This window comes from Polypterus senegalus, chromosome 2 (genome assembly GCF_016835505.1).
Source record: "Polypterus senegalus isolate Bchr_013 chromosome 2, ASM1683550v1, whole genome shotgun sequence".
NCBI classification, from domain to species: Eukaryota; Metazoa; Chordata; class Cladistia; order Polypteriformes; family Polypteridae; genus Polypterus; species Polypterus senegalus.
Window position 1 is genome coordinate 187,181,931 of NC_053155.1, and position 19,748 is coordinate 187,201,678.

A 19,748-nucleotide genomic window follows, 5' to 3' on the forward strand; every position below is an offset into this window, starting at 1 on the left:
TAGTAAAAAACACATTAGTATTTTGTTCTTAATGTTAAACATTAAGCAGATTTTTAAAAAATCCCCTGCATTACAAAACCATATTAATGCATTTGCAATAGTGAAGTCCTTAAGTGTCGTATTTCAGCCAGATGCAATGTGCATTCTTACCTCGATGGAGTGCTCGCAGGTTCTGCTTTGCATGTCGGTGAAGCTCCTGGATACAGGGCGGCCTAGTGGAAGGATGGAACACATTGCGTTGCTGGTGCCAAGGAGCCTGATAATGTTTTGTTAGCTTGCTTTCCACGTCTAGGTTTGATACAGCTGTTAAAATAAAAAGAATAAATATATTTATATTATTCAGGAAAATAGGAGGCCAAAAAAGTAAAGATCTGTGACACGTATTGAGGTCGAGCCACAACAACTAATTTTAAAACCAAAACTGCCAGCATTACAGTCAGTAAACATCTATTCAAAGTGCCACTTTTTTCTCTGGGTAATGACATGCAGTGCAACCTAGTGTTTAAGGTGGTCATATGCATATGCGAGGGCTCCATTTGCACTTGTCTTTTGAATTACTTTGTGTGAAAATACAAATGATAATGGAACATAAATTCTGGACATTTGGTATCATGGAGCTAAACAGTGGAGGCGACGCAGGCGCACGCATGTTGCTGCCTCTCCTCCCTGTTAACTGTTTTTGTTAAAATTCGCGTTACGTTTGCACTTCTTACACTTCTTTCACTTTTTTTATTGTATGTATAGATCATGGATGCATCTGATTCGAACTGCGCTGATTTGGATTTACTTTTAAAGACAACTTAATCTTTCTGTGGTTCACGGGCACGAGTCTTATGAACATTTCTTTGCACCGTATCGATCTTGGTCCTGAGCCGGGGATGATGTCTTCTTCATTATAATGGATCTACTGGATTGCTCTCGATTCCTTCTATACGTGCTTAATGGCTGAGAAACGATCTGATATTTCATTCATCTGGCTTGCAGCTCTGGGGCGATCACGCCTGCAATACCCAGCGTTATATGTATGTGGCCGTACATTGGAACCTCCGATTTCTGGTATCTTCTTGTGCATTTTGTAATATTTCCTACTGTGCTTCTTCTGCCGCTTAGTATCGCCGCTCATCTGCGCCACCTACCCCGCCTGTCTCACCTTCTCCGCTATGCTGTGCTGCTTCCCTACTATTAGCATATAAATATTGCTCTGTTCTATGTTAAAATACTCTAACCACAGACTTCTTCATATTAAACAGTTTGTCCAGAGCAAATGGTCAGACTGGAATGTCCTAAAAGACACTGGCATTGTGCGAAATATTTACATTGCGGGTCAAGTCATCGCCACCGCTGGGCTACAAATGAAAAGTTCAACTGCAGCATTTGTTCAGAAATACGCTTACCTATTCATGGCTTTGGAAATAGGAGTGTCAGTATGCCAAATCTGCAGCTTGTTAAAATAAGCTTTGATCATGAATCTGTGCATATTGAACCCTCGTCAGCCAATATTGTATTGTTTAACTCGGGATCTCTTAATGGCAAAGCGCCGGTGCTATCAGAATTTAAAGTGCCTTAAACAAGGGAAAGACGCTATATAAATAAAATGTATTATTATTATTATTATTATTATTATTATTATTATTATTATTATTGTTTGAAATTTACTTGCTCTCCCTACATTCCCTACAGATTCCCTTTGAGCTTTTAAATTCCATCCACAGTTCAAACATATCCTGTCAGATTATTTCATAATGCTATATTGGCCAACTTGTATCTTTATGTGTGATATGTTTTGATTTGGTGTCCAGTTTGATGCAATGAGTTGCAATACCTAACAACTAAAGCTGCTTTCCTTTTATTCCCCCACACTCTCTTAAACTTTCTTTGGCAGTAAGTCCCTAACATTTCCCAAATGTCCATGCAAAATGCACCTTGCATGTATGGCAAACAAACAAATTAAAGAAAATCCTGGAAAAAAAAAGATTTTAAGGGAGAATGCAAATATTAGGGATATAACTGAGAATGCCTGCCACCCCAGTTCTGTTGGAGCATATTTTCAGATGCTTTGGTTCTTATACTGAACAGACCTTACTTAGTCTAATATGCAGCTGAGGTTTAGATATTTTCATTCCAAGTCACATTTTTAAAAACTTTAACAAGTATAATTTTTAGTAATATTTACTGGAATTGTTGTTTATAACGAATCAAATGAAGTTAGATAAGTCATGCATACATACATATATACTGTACTACATACAGTACTCCTAAATCCATTTAATCCAGTTCATGGTTGCAGGTAGTCCAGTTGTGAATAGGTATATATTAATTTTACGGTAAACAGAAAAAAACAAACTCGGGTAGCATGGAATATAGTGAATACATTTTTATTTGTGGCTTTGCATATTAGTCACTAAAAACATCAGAACTGGTGAAGTAATATACAGTACAAGCAGGGCCGTGGAGTCTGTGCACAAAACCTTCAAATCCATCTCCTACTCCTCACTTTATGGTAACACCAACTATGACTCCTCTATTTGGAATTAAATTGATATATTTACTATATTGATTGAAAGCACACAACATGCAAGATACAATGCACTTCATCACTGCCTATGTGAATCATCAGGCTACTTCTTAGCACTCTGACCATTCAGGTTTAACAGCTATAGCAAAGTTGTTGTGGCTTACAAACTCTCAGTAACATTAAACATAAAACTACACTGACAAAATTAAAAATACCTACATTTTTATCAGAAGTCTAGAAGAAAAATAGTTTAATCAAATTGATATATGTAAAATTGGAAATTTTAACACATTATTTTACAATTTACATTTAGTCAGAGTTGGTACTTTTTTACCAACTCTGACTCCCACTCCAGAGACCCAATAATTGCTTCTGACTCCAACTTTGACTCTATGACCCTGTATATAACGTACCACCTAGTGCTTCACATTCTCTATCAACACAAAGTTGCTGAATATGGAAACGGAAGACTAGGAAGGATATTTGAAATTATGCTGAATAATTCTAAATTGTCCCCTGTGTGAGTGTATGTATGGGTGTGTGCCTTGTAGGTCCTGCGGTGGACTAGTACCCTGTCCAGGGTTTTTTCCTGTCTTATGCCTAATTCCTATGACTCTGAGTTGGATTAAGCCGCCTGATGATGTTAAGTTATGTTAAAGACATAAGGGGGCACTGGGTTGCTTAAGATAGTGAACCTGCCTCCTAGTTTTGGAGTTCTGGGGTTCAGTCCCCATGTTTGGACAATATGATGTTTACACATTCTGTCCAAATAATGTATATTTCCTATATCATAAAAACTTATCTCCCTCCTCTGCTTATTTTGTTCTTTATTATATTTTGAATTTGAATGGTTTTAATTGGTTCATTCTCATTCCACACACCTTTTGACAAAGTCTTTGAATCACAAGCATGTATATTAAGTGTGTCATATAGATACAATTAAAAACAACATTAAGATTGCAGAAAAGTGAAAAAAGACATATACACTTGTGACTGTTATAACCTTGACTCAGACAACCTAATGGATATTGTAAGGGATATTGTAAACAAACATATTGGCTGCAAAGATTTTGAATATTCAAAAGGGAAATGGAAAACTAAATGGTGCAGGTAAGAATCATAATTTGAAAATGAGGATGAGTCTGGAATCAGGAAATCTATCACTACAACCACTACACTACACCAGAGACAAAGTAAAAACCACAGTTTTCTAACCAGAAGGGCAGGCACTAACTAAGGATTTTTTACCCTATCTACTGTAAACTAATGCTTAATATAATTTTATCTGCAACCAAAGTTAAACTATTGAGACTAAGTAATTGTCATCTTAAATAATGTCTGCCTGACGATGAAGATCATGGTGATCACAGAACTAGCAGCTGGCACTGTAATTATCTTATATATAAACGTCTACGCGTGGAAGTGTGTGTGTCTGGCAGGCCAGGAAGTGAGAGGTGGAGTCGGGGTAAGGGCTCCGCCACCAAGGAAACAGAAAACTCGCTTAGCCGCTATTAACATAAGCGAGGCCAGCACGTCAGCAAAATGAAACCTCAGAAGAAAGACAAAGTCGCTTAGCTGTGAATATCGGAAGAACAGTATCCCTTGTACTTTGCCTCCCGCCGCTAATGCACAAGCGATGCAAGCATGTTGGCAAAATGAATCCTCCTAGGATAGAGAAGCCCAGAGTAGTTCCTTTCAGTTAACTGACATCTCTACATTTCAGTTGTTTTTCTGATGATTTCAATAGTTTCTAGGACCCCAGGCTTTTTACAGCACAGCCTTACACAGCTAGTAAATAATAATTATAAAATAAGGTAACGACGCCCAGGAAAAACACACACCACAAAGAGAATAATAAACTTTTATAAACATATCAGTGATAGCAATCTTCCACATAAATGAAGAACTGCTGAAGCTTCATTCATAACAACTTCCAAACTGGTACACTTACTCATCATAACTTCATCCTTCTACTTTGTGTTGTTGATGTGAGACAGTACAGTATTTCCATCTTTAACATTTAAATTTTACGAAAACATCGTCTAAATTTTTGTGTGCTCTTGTGTTAATGCAGATGGCAAATGTTTAAAAGAAATAGTGTAAACATATATAGACGTGCATTAGTGGAGTATGGAAATGACTGGTTGTTCTAAAATGGCTCAGTGGGAAGGGTTGAGTATAGTATGCATGCAATCCCATCTCGATCTGTGTCACAATTTTATGTATGATGCTGCCAGGATAGGCTCTGGTCCCAACAATGTTGTATTGAAATATTAATAGCTAAAATATTAATTTCAAATTACTGGTAATAAAAATACAAAGCAAAATTTCAGTTAGACATCTGCACCAATTAATAATAATATGTTGCATTATAAAATGGAGTAGCTATCTATTTTTGGATATCCAATGGATGCTGTATGAAATTAAATGAAAATTTCCACTTTTATCCATTGCATTTTGCAGATGGGACACCTCGAAAGTCTACGGAGATTTGATGCATTGTATTGGCTAGAAGGTGTGTTTGTCTGTGTGTCTGGGTTCTTTATTTCTCACAATCAGAATGCTGGGTACATGTCTATTGTATTCAGTTATGGCCCAGATTTAACAAGGAAGATTATGGCAGGAACAAAATCCGTACATTCAAAATGTTGCCCACATTTAGATAATCATTGTGTACACTGATAAATGTTACTTCAACTAACAAATGTAAATAGAGTCTTCAGAGAATGATAGCTAACAACGACAACAACAACATTTATTTATATAGCACATTTTCATACAAAAAGTAGCTGAAAGTGCTTTACATAATGAAGAAAAGAAAAATAAAAGACAAAATAAGAAATTAAAATAAGACAACATTAGTTAACATAGAAAAGGAGTAAGGTCCGATGGCCAGGATGGACAGAAAAAAATAATAGCTAAGGAACTGAAGTAAGAAATACTTGAGACTAGGAGATCTAATTCAAATAAACTTTTGTATTTTATTAAACTCTTGTTATCTTGGTGCCAGAGACTGGCAACATTTTGCATGTTGGTCAGAAATGCAAGTAAGAATTTTACTGTACTATGTGCGGTTGGCAATATTGATATTACTACTACTATGATTCCTAAGCATTTTAAATGGCGTTAAAGTTAATCTCCTCTGAAGCCAGACTTGTGACTACACAAAAGTACACCATCCACAATTGTGTAGTTATGGCTGATCCTGAGGCTCCTTTCAAGGTAATGCTCCTGTCCAAAGTACAGAGTTGCACTTTTAATACAGCTTTCCATTAAAAAAAATAATAAGAAACATTCTCTTGGATGACAAGCTGAACTTGAACAAAGCACAATTTGTTAGTGAGTGCAATGTGAGACACGTTCATATTTGTGAACTACAAAATAATGGTACTGATTTCTGTAGAAGAAAAGTATGTCTTTGTGTTGCGTATATTGTAGGGTAAAAGCAAATAAATATTTTACAGTAACATTCAAGGTACAAATCTTCCCTTGGTGGTTTCCAAGAACATTTACAACTGAAGCCCAAAAAGGTTAAGTGGCTTGCTCAGGGTGACAGTGGTGGGTACAGAACCTTGTGGTTTTAAAAACAAATGTTCATTTTTTAAGCCACATCTCCCAGCAATTCATCTTAAAAATATTGACAAACTGAAATAAGATTAATTATTTTTTGAGCCTAGGTACACTTTTATTTACTGTTTGCTAACTAACATTTCCACATGGTAAACACATTTTCCTATCCTGGATGCAAATGTAAAATTTGTATTTCTCAGCATGGAGCTTCAGTATGGGCTGGACATCTCCAATTTGAAGGCAGTACTACAGAGGCCTCCCTCACTGCCAAACTCTGCCTGCTCCTTTCATGCTGTCGTTTTTAAGGCTCTTTGGAAAGCCGGTGGGGAAAAGGCTTCTGCTCTATTTACCTGCTGCTCTTCTACCTATTATCTAGGATCATCAAAATATGTGCAAGGTTAGTCACACACAAGCATGCAGATATAAACTGGATATTCACAGAGGTCAAAAGCCAGGGGAAAAAATATAATAATATGAATCCACAGATACAGAAAGCATGCAAAGTTAAAAGATCCAGAACACTGTGAGATGCAAAAAATCAGAAGTATCTTTTTTCTGGTCTCGATACATTAGTTTTTAGTAAAAGTGTCTATAAAAATAACACACCATCCACCTAGGCGACTTCTGATAGTAATGGGTGTAAAGTGAGAACCACTCAGAACAGGACAAGCTGCCAGTACATCAAACAGCATACAGTACACACTCATAAACACTCTTGCACTTGTATTCAGCTAATTTAGAGTCAAACAGTAACCTAACCTGTAAATAAACACTGTTCTAAAGATTAACAAGTAGAACCAAAATATTGCTCTTTGACAGTATGTTTTAGATAAATACATACAGAGATAGATGAATATAAAGATATACACATTTCTATTTTTTTGCTATTAATGTGGTTTGAAACACAGAAGGCATCTTAATAGCCACCTGAGATTTATCTTATGCATAAAGGTAATGTTTACTTTGTGGAAAAACCTCTGAAAGTGTCAATATATAGTATGTATTGAACTTTTGTTATTGAATTACTTTAAACGAAATCAACATTATGTTGTTTCACTTATAAGTATTCAATATTGTGAATTTCCCCTTGGGATTAATAAAGTATCTATCTATCTATCTATCTATCTATCTATCTATCTATCTATCTATCTATCTATCTATCTATCTATCTATCTATCTATCTATTGAATCAGAAGAGATCCCAACAGTAACTAACTATGAAAGGGCCTCCAGTCTATTATTTAACACCTTTTTTCAAACAGTAGCTAATTCTTTTGCCTCAGTTAGGTGATTTGGTCAAAGGTAAAATGGCAGGGCTGCCACATAGGAAAAATCTTTAGACTTTTTGGCTTCGTCTCCAGGTCGTCACTGCATCACTGTCTTGCAGTGTCACTTCTAGCGATTCATCTGTCTGTTTTTTGAACTTGTCTTTTCCATTACTGGGTCACTGAGCAGCATATGGCACAATGCAGAAGGCAACTCTAGAAGGAGCACTAGTGCACAGATAACATGAATACCGCCACTCACATAGGTACAATTTAGAATTGTAGGATAACCTTAAATACAAGACTTTGGCATGTGAGAAAAGAAAACCCACGTGATTGCAGAAAAAAGCAAACTATGCAGACAGTAACCAGACAGAAAACTGTATCCAAGTCTCTTCAACTGTGAGTCCGCATCACTGTTGTGCAGGCCCACTTCACTTTAATGCATATCTAAAATACAGTAAAGGTCTTACATGCATGCTGTGATAGACTTTTCCTTCTTTAGTTGCCTGAAAATTCACAGGAAAGTTTGCAGGTTGGCAACAAAATTACATTTTACATAAAGTGTACTGAATAATTGGCATATTTTAGCGTGATGCATCATTTTCCAGTAGATCTTACGACAGGCAGCTATTGATGTGGCTGGCGACGGCTAATATTAGTTCTGTCTTCCTCTTGGAAAATACTATTCCAAACCACAAATCTTTTGGCAGTGACTGTGATTAGGGATTTGCAGACAGCAGAGAACACATAAACATCCTAATTTATAAGCATCCCACAAGAAAAGATTTCTAGCTTTCACAATATAGGAATGAACAGTATGGCCATGCCATTTCTCTTCAGATTGTTTAGGAAAAGAGTGGAAGAAGCTGTGCAGTTGTTTTATGGATATTATTTACAGGTGCCGGTCATAAAATTAGAATATCATGACAAAGTTGATTTATTTCAGTAATTCCATTCAAAAAGTGAAACTTGTATATTAGATTCATTCATTACACACAGACTGATGTATTTCAAATGTTTATTTCTTTTAATTTTGATGATTATAACTGACAACTAAAGAAAATTATATGAAATTTGTATTTTACTGCCTTCTAAATTACAATAATATAATAAATGCATTATAAGAGATGCTGCCGTTACCCTTTGCTTGGCATCTTTATGTTCCATCTACTCTATTTTCTACAGCACTCTGCATGCTCTAATTTTTTGGATATGGTTGATGTGCTGCTTGTAATAGTGAAGCAATACCTAAATTATACTAATATCACAACTTTGCTGTGAAATGGAATACATAATATTCATCTTAGCCAATTTCTGTCTGTTTCTACTATAGAGTTATGGGAAACTAGAACCTATCCTAGCAGCATTTAACGCAAGCCAGGACTCAACTCTGGTTAGGATGTTAATCCATCGCATGCACACTGTGTTGAATTCACATCAACAGTCAACCTAATCTCTGGTAGGATGCATGATGGTTCTTAATCTGACATAACATGGCCGATACCTGCCAACAAAGGGTGCCAACATCACAGGGCTCACTCATGTACACACCCACACCTATTGTTGGCCAATTCAGAATTTAAATATGTAGAATAAAAGCTGGTGTACCCATAGAATATTACATGAGTTCATCCGATGAACATACAAATGTAACACAGGTAATGACTAGTCACAGTCACCAAGAACGATGACAAAACACTCATTTCCATTCTTACACATACTGGAACAGTTCAAGCCACTGTACCACTTCAATTAAACTTACCAACATAAATTCTTTTGCACAGAGACAGAGTTCATTGATAGTTGATGTCATAAACGTGGCAATGGAGTCCCTACTAATTTTTTTGAATATCTCAGTATGCTTATGCATACTGGAACAATTTAAACTTGATAATCAACCTTTAATATACATGTATCAGAAGTTGGAGAAACAAAGAATAAATGGAGAAAATCCATGCATACTGGGTGTTACAGCATAGAATACAGTAGGTTCTGTAAGTAAAAAAAGTCACAGGTCAACCTACTTCTAAACTCACAGTGAAGCCAGGGATTTTATCAGGGTTTCAAGACTAATACCTTAGTCAGGATAAAACTGTCATAAAAGCATTTAGAAAGAAGAATTGATCTATTAATTTCATAAAATGAGCTGTGGTGTGTTATGTTTGCAATATGTACATTTTACGACAGTGTGTTCTTGTTGGCTGTAAAGTGTTTGATGTTAGAGGGTGAGTATCTGGCGGGATTGGTGGTTTGGAAATAAATGCCTTTCTGAGACAAACTGCACCTGCACGCTCTCGTATTGTATGCAACATGGTGCATCCTGAAATGTGTACCTCTTCAAGCTTTTTGCGTGTCCTGGCAAAACAGACGGATTGCTCGGTGTTATCCAACCTTAAGAACTGCACATAGTCCAGCTTTCCTGAATAAAAAGTGATTAAAGAGCTTTCTGGATGCTATTTATGTCACTTGCAGGATAATCATGTCACCAAATGTTGTGCAGAGAAGCTAAACGTTGGATTACAAAATTTGTGTTTAACTGAGGTTTTGAAATAAAAAGGGCAAATTAAAAAACAGGATTTTTATTTTTTAGATTAGAGGCATAATGGAAAAAGAACACAGATTACTTAGGTTATCTTGTGTTGACCTGTCTTGCTTTTTTCTGACATGATAGTATCACATAGTGCCATTGTCCAAGTGACTGCTAAGTGTTTATACAAAAAATGTGGTCTAACAATTCTGACATCTGCACAAAAACAAATCACATAACTGGTATAAATGGTGGTCTTTTTTGAAAATCTGAAATAGCACTCTGGACACCTGCTTGCTTCTCGACTTTCTACACACACCTTTGTTGCCATGACAACCCCTTCACTACCCTCCATCTTACATTATGAAAATGCAAATATAGCTTGGACTCTGAAAGCTGTTTGCAAAGATCAGTTAGAAAATGACTAAATCCAGAACACCTTGCCTGTCTTTGCTTTAGTGTGGTATAGCATATGTTGTAAAATGCACAGCAACATCTTTACATTGTCTCTCGATGGACTAATAGCTAAATGTGGTGAAGGAGGTTCGCCGTATTCTCTTCCTGTCATCATGATGTAGCTGAAGCCCTGTTTTGAAGAACAGTTTAACAAAAGAGATTTAACAAATCCTGACAGTGATTGGGTGCATGCCAAGAAACAGACACATTACGGTGAAGGAAAAAAAAAATGATGACGAGGCTTTGCTTGCATTTATTATGAAAAGAAAGCATTATGGGAAATCCGCTAAAGTGTGTGAGAGAAAAACGGCTGGCTTGCTTACTTACTGGACAAGTCACAATGCACTGCCTAATCTGACTTTAGGTTTAGAAAATTCTGCGCAAATTATTTTTACACCCAGCATACCGTGCACACAGTTACACATATTCAATACTGTTAAAATAAAATACTAATCACCATACAATATGTAAATATACAAATGTATATACAATGTTTGCATATCACTTAACTCTGACATTAATTAATTTTAAAATGTTTGCAGTCTATCTATCTGGCTCTTAAATCTACTGAATGTAGAACCATAAGAAAATGGTAATATAACATATGGTAAATTAAGACAAGGGATACTGAGCAAAATTATTTGTTGATTTTAACAGTGGCCCTTTATTCTAACAGCCTATTAATGCATCTGTTTCCTATAATAACTTGATTAGTCCAACACAAGGACAGGAAGAGATCATTCCTGCAGACTTGCAGCAAGAAAATAACCATGCTTGGGTACAGGGCAGGCTCACACACTCACACGTACTGACTTTAGGCCAGCCTTGAGATACCAGTTCATCTAACAATTAAATATTTGGACAAACTCCACACAGACACCTAGGGAACTGACAAAGTCTACATGGATGAACTGAGAACTGGAGCTCATTCAGTGGAGCTGTCAAGCAGAAGTGCTACTGTGCCTACTAATGCAATATGCAACAAATACTTAATCAATACTCAACATCTTCTTAACAGAGTCAACTGCAGATTAGATTTTTGTTAATAGATTTTAAAGTTCATTAGGTTCTATAAAGTATTTAATAGCTTTTAAACTATTATGAGTAAGTATTTTCTCATTGGTGTTCTGTGAATAGTCTAGACTAGGGAGTCAAACAAGTTATCTAACACTTAATACAGTATGTATTCATTACACATTTCTTAATAGTTATCAGTTCGGCCACCAAATAAGTATTTATCTGTTTACCTAAAATGCTAAGGTCTGTCCACGTGTCATGCAATTAGTAACGAAATAATGGGGCTAGAACCTGGATCTTGTCCTTAATCTAAAGAGTATGACCCAGTACATTCTGGAAATTCAAACAAAATGAGGTAGCCTCACAAATGTGATCTGTGGTTGTGTGTTTCTTACAGCACATTGATCAAGAAAGTGACATGGCAAAAAGAAAAAGCAGAATAGTGACATCTGCTGAGCATCAATCAAATCGCAGAAGGTGATTAAGTGATGAAGAACACCGTAATAGGAAGAAGAGGAATAAGAATGGCACAATCTGCTAAGTTTCAAGAAAATGACAGAATGCAACAGCAGACAAAGTAGTGAGTCACACAGACAGGCAAGACGTAATCATGAATTTATTTTAATATGTTCTTGAAATTGAAAATCTTTAGGGTGCAGCAAACTGGTGGCCACTTTACAGTTGGGCAAAAACATTTATTCTAATAAAAGTACATTTTCTGCAATTTCATTTTGATAAGAAAGCTCCTAAAGACTATGTAATTTTAGCTGCTTGTGATATTCAAAATATTTTGGAAATCAGTTGCCTAATTCACTTCTTACCGGGCACCAGTAAATGTGAATCTGCCATGAGCTTACATAGCCCTTTAAAGCCACATTGACTTTTAATTCGGAGCAGTTTTACTGTGCCAAAAAAAGTAAAAAAATAATCAGGTTAAACTGTATTTGTCTCCTTTATTATAAGACAAACTGACAAGATGGTTAGCACAGCTGCCTCACAGCCTCTGATGACTGAGTTGAAATCCTGGACTTTTCATGGCCTCTATGGCATACTGGTTCCCCAAGTGTTTGCATGGATATTTTGATGCTGCTGTTTTCCTCAGAGTGGTTAATTGGTAGCATTAAAATGGCCCATGATACGTGAGGGTAGGAGTGTATGACGATAGTCCTTCTACTACTACTACTAATACTACCACTACTACTACTATTACTACTACAGTCATACTGTAGTGCATCTGGGACCATAGAAGTGAATTCTAGAGTTTACCTGAAAGTAGTTCCACTTCTCTTGAATATAATGCACATCAAGAGATGAATAAAGACTTGACTGATAGACCAGTGTGTGAAAGGTGAACAAGGAGCATTTAAGAAGTGTTGTAGGTAACTGGAGCAGCCACTCCATGAGTCAGAAATGGCTGACTTGTATTTACAATAGGTAGGCCACTCTATTGTTCTAGCTAAGAACTGGTTATTAAGTAAGTTGAGAGAAACAATTGCTGCAAGTACAAATATTAATAGTGTGTCTTTTTTATTTTCACATATCTCTCTATTATAATAAAAAAAAATCCTGGGACGAGACAAGACTTTTTTAGCCTGGGACAAGATATGACTTTTTCAGATAGATACTTTCACATCCTGTGAGACAAGTCTTTCTGCCAAGAGATTTAACCATGCCTGGGGCTGGAAATAAAAGACAAAGAGTAGATGACAAAGTAGAACATCGTAAAGAATCCAAAAACATTGGTGCAATACAAATACAGAGCACATTAGAGATAATGACAGTGTTGCCATTAGGGAAAAGTAGTGTTTCTTCCCAATGAAAAGACGTATCCACGAGAATTTAAAGATGTGTTGTTTGGTGAAAGTGAAATCCACATACGCGAGTGGAAGAAATGCGAAGTGGCTGGACACTAGCGTAGGCTGGGGGGGGGTTGGCAAGCTACGCGAGCAGGGGGCAAAGCCCCCTAGTACTATAATAAGTGGAAGTGAAACCCTGGTCAGATGTGTTACTCATAACTACACATATTAAACCAGCCCTGATCATGATGGTCAAGTTCCCAGCAAACAAAGTGACACTGGGACAGTGTATGCCCAGTGTGGACCATCATATCAGCCCCATGTGGGCAGCCAACAATGGCCCAATTAGGATAATAATTAGATAGTAAATGGGTTTGATCTAATATAATAAATACAAAAAGACAAACAATGTAAGAGAAATAGTTGCATTAATAAAAATAAATCTCTGAAAATCTAGGTCTTAAAAATATGCACAGGAAGAAGATTGTGATTACTGTATTATTTCAGTAGTCAATATTTTAATGAATACTGAATTGGATTTCTGTGGAGGACTGGGATTCACTTCATGTGTGAATTTCTCTGTTAAACAACTTAATTTTCCATTGTACTACAGAAGAGAGAAATAGATGGATGTTCACCTTTAGCAACCAAATATTAAACTTTTCATAACCATTTTAATGGGTCAAGGGATGCTTCAGTGCTTGCACGTCTGGCAGTGAATAACTGAAAAAGTTGTTGTATGTGAAAGGCATTATCTTGTCTGAATTACTGAAGGTTCACAAAACTTGGGTATCATCAGATTGTTCACAGTGTAGTAACAGTATATCTGCTTCTGGTTAATCTTAGAAGCCATATTAACAGTTTTCTTTTTGACATCTACATGTTCAACCATCATGGCCTTTCCTTTCCTTTACTCATTCAATTATTGTTTATACTGTAGAGTGTACATTGTGAGTACAAGATATATATCTATTTAAAATTAGCAGGTAATGTCCAAGGTAAAGTCTGTGTTTACCAGGCCCCCAGACATTGGAATGATTAACTTCCAAATATAAGAGAGGCTTCATCCGCCTTAATCCAAGCCCAAAAGGCTCATTATTTTAGAATAGTATACTCCTCATATTGATTTTCAGTAACTGTAGCAGTCATTCTGATTGGGTGACACTAAGTTTCATTCCCCTTTTTCTTCTCAGTGACCCAATATCACTCTTCATCTTATTCTGCCACAGTAATCAACATCTATCCAGACTCAAGTTTCTGCTCCAGTCAGTGTATGATGTCCTTCCAAACCTGCACTGCTGGGGCCTAGCTGACACTTCAACATGTCCCCTGTGCCTGGTAAGAGGTGCCTTGGAATATATTTTGAGCTGCTGCCAGAAAGCCTTGGGAGAGGGGAGGTGTAGATGGAGCCACGACCAAGTGCTTAAGGCCGTAGCTGATACTATCTGCACCGAATTCAACCGAGCAAACATTAGGTCCCAATAAGGCACAGCATTGCCTTTGTTAAGGCAGGCAAAAAAATCTCAGGTGGAGCTCAGGGCTTCAAATGGTCTGCTAACCTCAGTGTGTGACTGGCAGCTGAAGGCTGACCTAGGGAAGCAGTTGAAGTTTCCGGAACACACTGCAAGGATGACACTCAGGCTGGATTTAGTCTTAAATTTTTATTGATCTAACAAATGATTTTGATGGAACTCACTGTCCCCTGGGAGGACTGGATAGAGGAGGCCCATGAGTGTAAAAAGGCCAAATATCTAATAAACTGGTAGAAGGCCTGCTGCGAGCCCATTGAGATGGGTAGTAGGGTCTTTGCAAGGCAGTTTCTACATTGGGCACTCGGTTTCTTTGGCATTAGAGGAATACAGAAAATAAGAGCCACCAAAAGTATTATGGAAGCTGAAAAAAAGCACCGATGTAATTGTGGATCAAGAAGAATGATCCATGGTGTCAGATACAAGCCAGAGACTGATCAACCCTGGCTGAATCTCCCGAGTGAGGGTGTCTGATGATCTAAGACCTGAAACACCCTATGATCCTGGGTTTATCACTGATGATGTATCCAAGTTGCACCTTCGGGTGTATTAAGAAACTATGGCATAGTGCCCTGTAAAATGCCCAAGAAGGCACTGGACAGACAGTAGACCAACAGCAGTTGGAAACTGTGCAGGCTAGGCTTACTGGCCATTTTTGTCCATTAGATGTGCCTCAGTGTACTTATACCTTTCCATTTGTTTATTTTTGGTATTTCGAGAAAAGAGGTTTACAAATTTACAATTACTGTACATGGTATATTTTCTGTGCATATTGAACATTGGTTTTGTGTTTTGTATATTTTATTTCAACTGTTTCTTATTCTTTTTACTGTTCTCAAGGCTGTAAATGTAAGTTAGCTATTATATAATACATAAATGTACTTTTTTTTGTTCTAAAACTAGGCATGGTCAGTGGAAGTGTTTATTCAGACTCTTCATGCTTATACACAGCTTAGCCACTTTAATTGTACTGTACATGAGAGATCCAGTGATACATAGTATAGAATTTTCAGGATCAGTATTTGTAATTTTCTAAAAACATGTTTTAACATAGCAAAACATCTTTCAATACAAAAGTCTTGTTACTACTAATACCACAATTGCCAATACATTTTACAGAAGAATCTATAATACTATTAAAAGTACAGAAAACAAGATATCACCAAAACTGATACTTTTATTTTAAGTGAAAGTTCTTGCTAACAGTAACTTTGTACTTTTTAGGCATGTGTACCAGTATGACTTTACTGTCTGGATGTTTCAATGAAGTCAGACTTCTTATTTCTCTTATGTTCAAAGACCTCCACACATTGCAGTATAATATCTGGTGACTCATCTGTTTTACACAATGCAATTAGGAACAATCAACACAAACACAGAATTAAAACCAGAACAAAGCTGACGTTAACGAAATGCAGGAAAATTTACTTGGCATCAGCAATCACACCTTCAGAGATTTCAAGGTCACTTGAAAAAGGTTTTTATTATACCCACTTGGCTGGTATGGTAGAGCCATATTTGTATCATATTAACAGGCTTTTAAAAAAGACTGTCCTTTGTCAAATATTGGTAATGATGGGCAGATATATTGTGTCTGAAAATGGAAATTTCCCTAGTGTCAAATAACACTAATCATACCTTAAACAATAAATATTTTTCTGTCTTTTAATATATCTATTTATATATATGAAATATGAGCAGTCTAGTTTTTAGAACATATAGTCTGTACAAAAGTGTTTCAATCATTTGAGCAGAACTTGCATTGATCATGAAAATTCTTAATGGTGCTCGCACATTTAGTGTTGAAAATAAGAACTAATAACAAAACTGACATTTAAATGCCATACAAGAAGCTGCTATTTGTTAACTACACCTGCATATTTATGTTTTATAGGAGACCCACGACAATCTCTTTGAAATATTGAGTACAGAATAATAAAGTCATTTTCTATACTGTTGCCGGATGGTGAGTTACTTGCAATATTTGCTTGGTTTCCAAAATGTAAAAGTATATTAAGTTAAATTAATTTTGTGTTAATTGAATAGAGTAAAAGAACCACAACTAAAGAGATGAAACAACATGATTCAACACTATGTTCATTCAGAGCACAGTTTACACAGTTTGCGTAATGCTTCTCACAAACACAAAAAATAATTTTTTTTGGTCTTCTTCTTCTTCTTATAAATGAACAACCCAGCAGGGCAATAAAAAACCCAAATTGAAATATTATTTTGTTATGTTTTTACATTTATATGGTGTATATTCATAAAGACGTGATTTACATGAAAATTAATGTGTGGGGTGAGGTGTTTCACAGTTTAGGGACCTTAGTTCAATTTTCAGTCATTGTATGTATATGGAGTTTGCATGCACCTCCTGAGGATTCTCTTATTTCATCCCACATCCAAAGATGATATAACTGGCTACTCTTTAATGGCCTGCTATGGGAGTGTGCGTTAAAGTACCTTGAAATACCATTGAGATTAAAGATATAATAGCGAAGGAGAGAATTAAAGAAAATCTCAGTGCCATTATGGACAATATTGCACATCCTTTACATGACAAGCTAACACTGAGGACTTTTACTCAACAAATTTTTTTTTATCAGAAGTGTGTCAAGAAACACTACAAGAGGGTCTTTTACACCAACAGCAATATGTCTGCATAATACCTTACTATTACTGGGACTGCCAAGTCAGAGGTTTTTCTTTCTCTTTAATATTCTTCTTGGTGTGTGTTCATACCAAAGGGTGTTTATTTATTATTTTGTCTACATATTTTTTATTTTTAATCAGTTTTGATAAAAGCCAAATATCTATCTATCTATCTATCTATCTATCTATCTATCTATCTATCTATCTATCTATCTATCTATCTATCTATCTATCTATCTATCTATCTATCTATCATTGCATAGATTGCATTTTCCTCCATTGTACTTCTGCTTGCTTCTCTGGTATGAGAAGCAAGATCCATCTATATAGTCAGGTACTAAATTTTATGATTGCAGGGAACTGGAGCCTATTCTAACAGAACAGGTTACAAGGAAGAAATCAATCCTGGATGGTGTTACAGGAGGAAAAATATTATCTAATTATTCTTTTGTTACTTACAATTGGTTAAACAAGTCCACATCTTTAAACTGATAATATAACTTCAGTTTCTTTTAAGTCTATGTCTGTTATGGCACTTTGATATGCATTTTGCTTTCTGTTGGCTGGATTAGTTGTTTGCAGCCATTAAGATGCTGCACCTAGGAGCAGAAACTCTGAAATGGAGTAAGTAGGTTCAAAAATAAATAAATGGATGGATGAATTGATTTCTAAAAGACTACTAATATACTGCCATAAATTGGCAAAAGGAAGAGTACACAATAAGTGTGTTTAAATCTTCCACATTACCAATCTGGCCAAAACCCCATAGCAACACCTGAGTAGAAAAGGTGCCAAAGACAGGGAAATAAGCAAGCTGGAAGTGGCCTTATTCAATGACTGAATGTCCGTAATACCTGTGCGCCTGGCAAACTGTCAAAAGCAACTGGGTGCCAATGATAAAACTATGAAGAAGACAGTGCTGACAGAGGTCGAGTCTGATTATCAGATTTCTTCTGAAAGAACAGGCTGCCAGTGTGCTAGTGATGGACAGGCCAGTTCTTGGTGGAAAGAGAAGCAAAAATAAGTTGCCTGGTTGTGCTGTAACTATTTGTTAATTGTAATCTCACCCTGCCTGGCCCAGTGTTGACATGTCACTCTCTTTCAGCTGTTTGGACATTTCTCGGACATCCTTAATTATCTCTTTGAAATAATGGAAATGAGACAAGCCCTAGATTGTCTCTTTTATCAAACACTAGTGGAGAGGTCTAGATAAGAGCATTTTTTTTTCTTTAGACCAGCATCTGCCCATTAGCATTCAGCATAAAACAGCTTCAACTGCATAACCCAGAGTCACTGGTATCCAAGCAACCCTTCAAATTTAATTTACACTGAATTGCCAGATCTTTATCAAACCATAATTACCGGCCTAATTTAGAGGATACATTTTTTTGGACTGCCTGAGCGATGCAAGCATCAGAAACACTAAGAAGAAAAGTTTTAAAATATGTTGGGAGAGGAAAAGCTCACGGCTATGAAAACACCACAAAAATATCACGCAATAAAGGCACAATCTACATGTGCTTTTGAATATAAGGAAGAGAAAGTATGGGTTGTTGCCTTCTGGGTGTTTTTTTAATAGTGGCTAAACAGATGCCAAATGTCATAGCTCTATTACTCATCTACCTCTTTTAATATGGTGTCTTTTATGTACCTTTTACATAAAAATATAACATTCTCTTAAACCAATTTAGGGGTGGGAAAAATGAGAATGTATAATTTATGAAAAGAAAAAAGAATATTGATATCTATGCCCAGAATACAGCTGATAATAGGCACCCAATAGTTAAATTTACTCGGAAAATTACATAGATACCCCCTCCAGAGTCGGCTCTTGATTTGACCCTACAGCTCTGAACTGAAGTGTGTTCAGTGATGAAAGGACAGAAATAGCATGGAGAGAATAAACCCAGTTAAGAGACAATTGCATTAGAATGAAGAATAATTCTTGTTCAGCCCAATTAGTGTTGGGTCTAACAGAGTAGGGCAATGGTTATCAAAGCATAACAACAGCCCCATGGAGATTGGTTCAGTGTTCAGCCCCATTAGGTCATGACGCAGTGTCCAGCCCCCCCACCCTTCACAACGGCACATAGCGCTGGCGCAGGGAGAAAGAGGTTGGTGAGCGAAGCGAGCACGGGGAGGTGAAGCCCCCTAGTCTGTCAAATATAAATTTGCCCAATAACGGTAAATGCCTTGCCTTGCAATGAATTGCTGTCCCATTCAGGGCAGGTTCCTTTCTCATAAAATTTTCAACTGTGAGAGTGTCTGGATTCCCATTAACATATATCATATACTAGCAAAATACCCGCGCTTCGCAGCGGAGAAGTAGTGTGTTAAAGAAGTAATGAAAAAGAAAAGGAAACATTTTAATAATAACGTAACACGATTGACAATGTAATTGTTTTGTCATTGTCA

At 36.5% G+C, this 19,748-nt stretch overlaps 1 protein-coding gene across 2 annotated transcripts in view; it reads right to left on the reverse strand.

Annotated features, from left to right (window-relative positions):
- nhsb (Nance-Horan syndrome b (congenital cataracts and dental anomalies)) overlaps positions 1–19,748 on the reverse strand; it is a 381,035-nt gene that overhangs the window by 69,367 nt on the left and 291,920 nt on the right. For both annotated transcript variants that reach the window (XM_039745043.1, XM_039745042.1), the window contains exon 2: positions 151–303. In XM_039745043.1, coding sequence (XP_039600977.1) covers positions 151–303 — 153 coding nt within the window. The remainder of the gene's footprint in view (positions 1–150; positions 304–19,748) is intronic.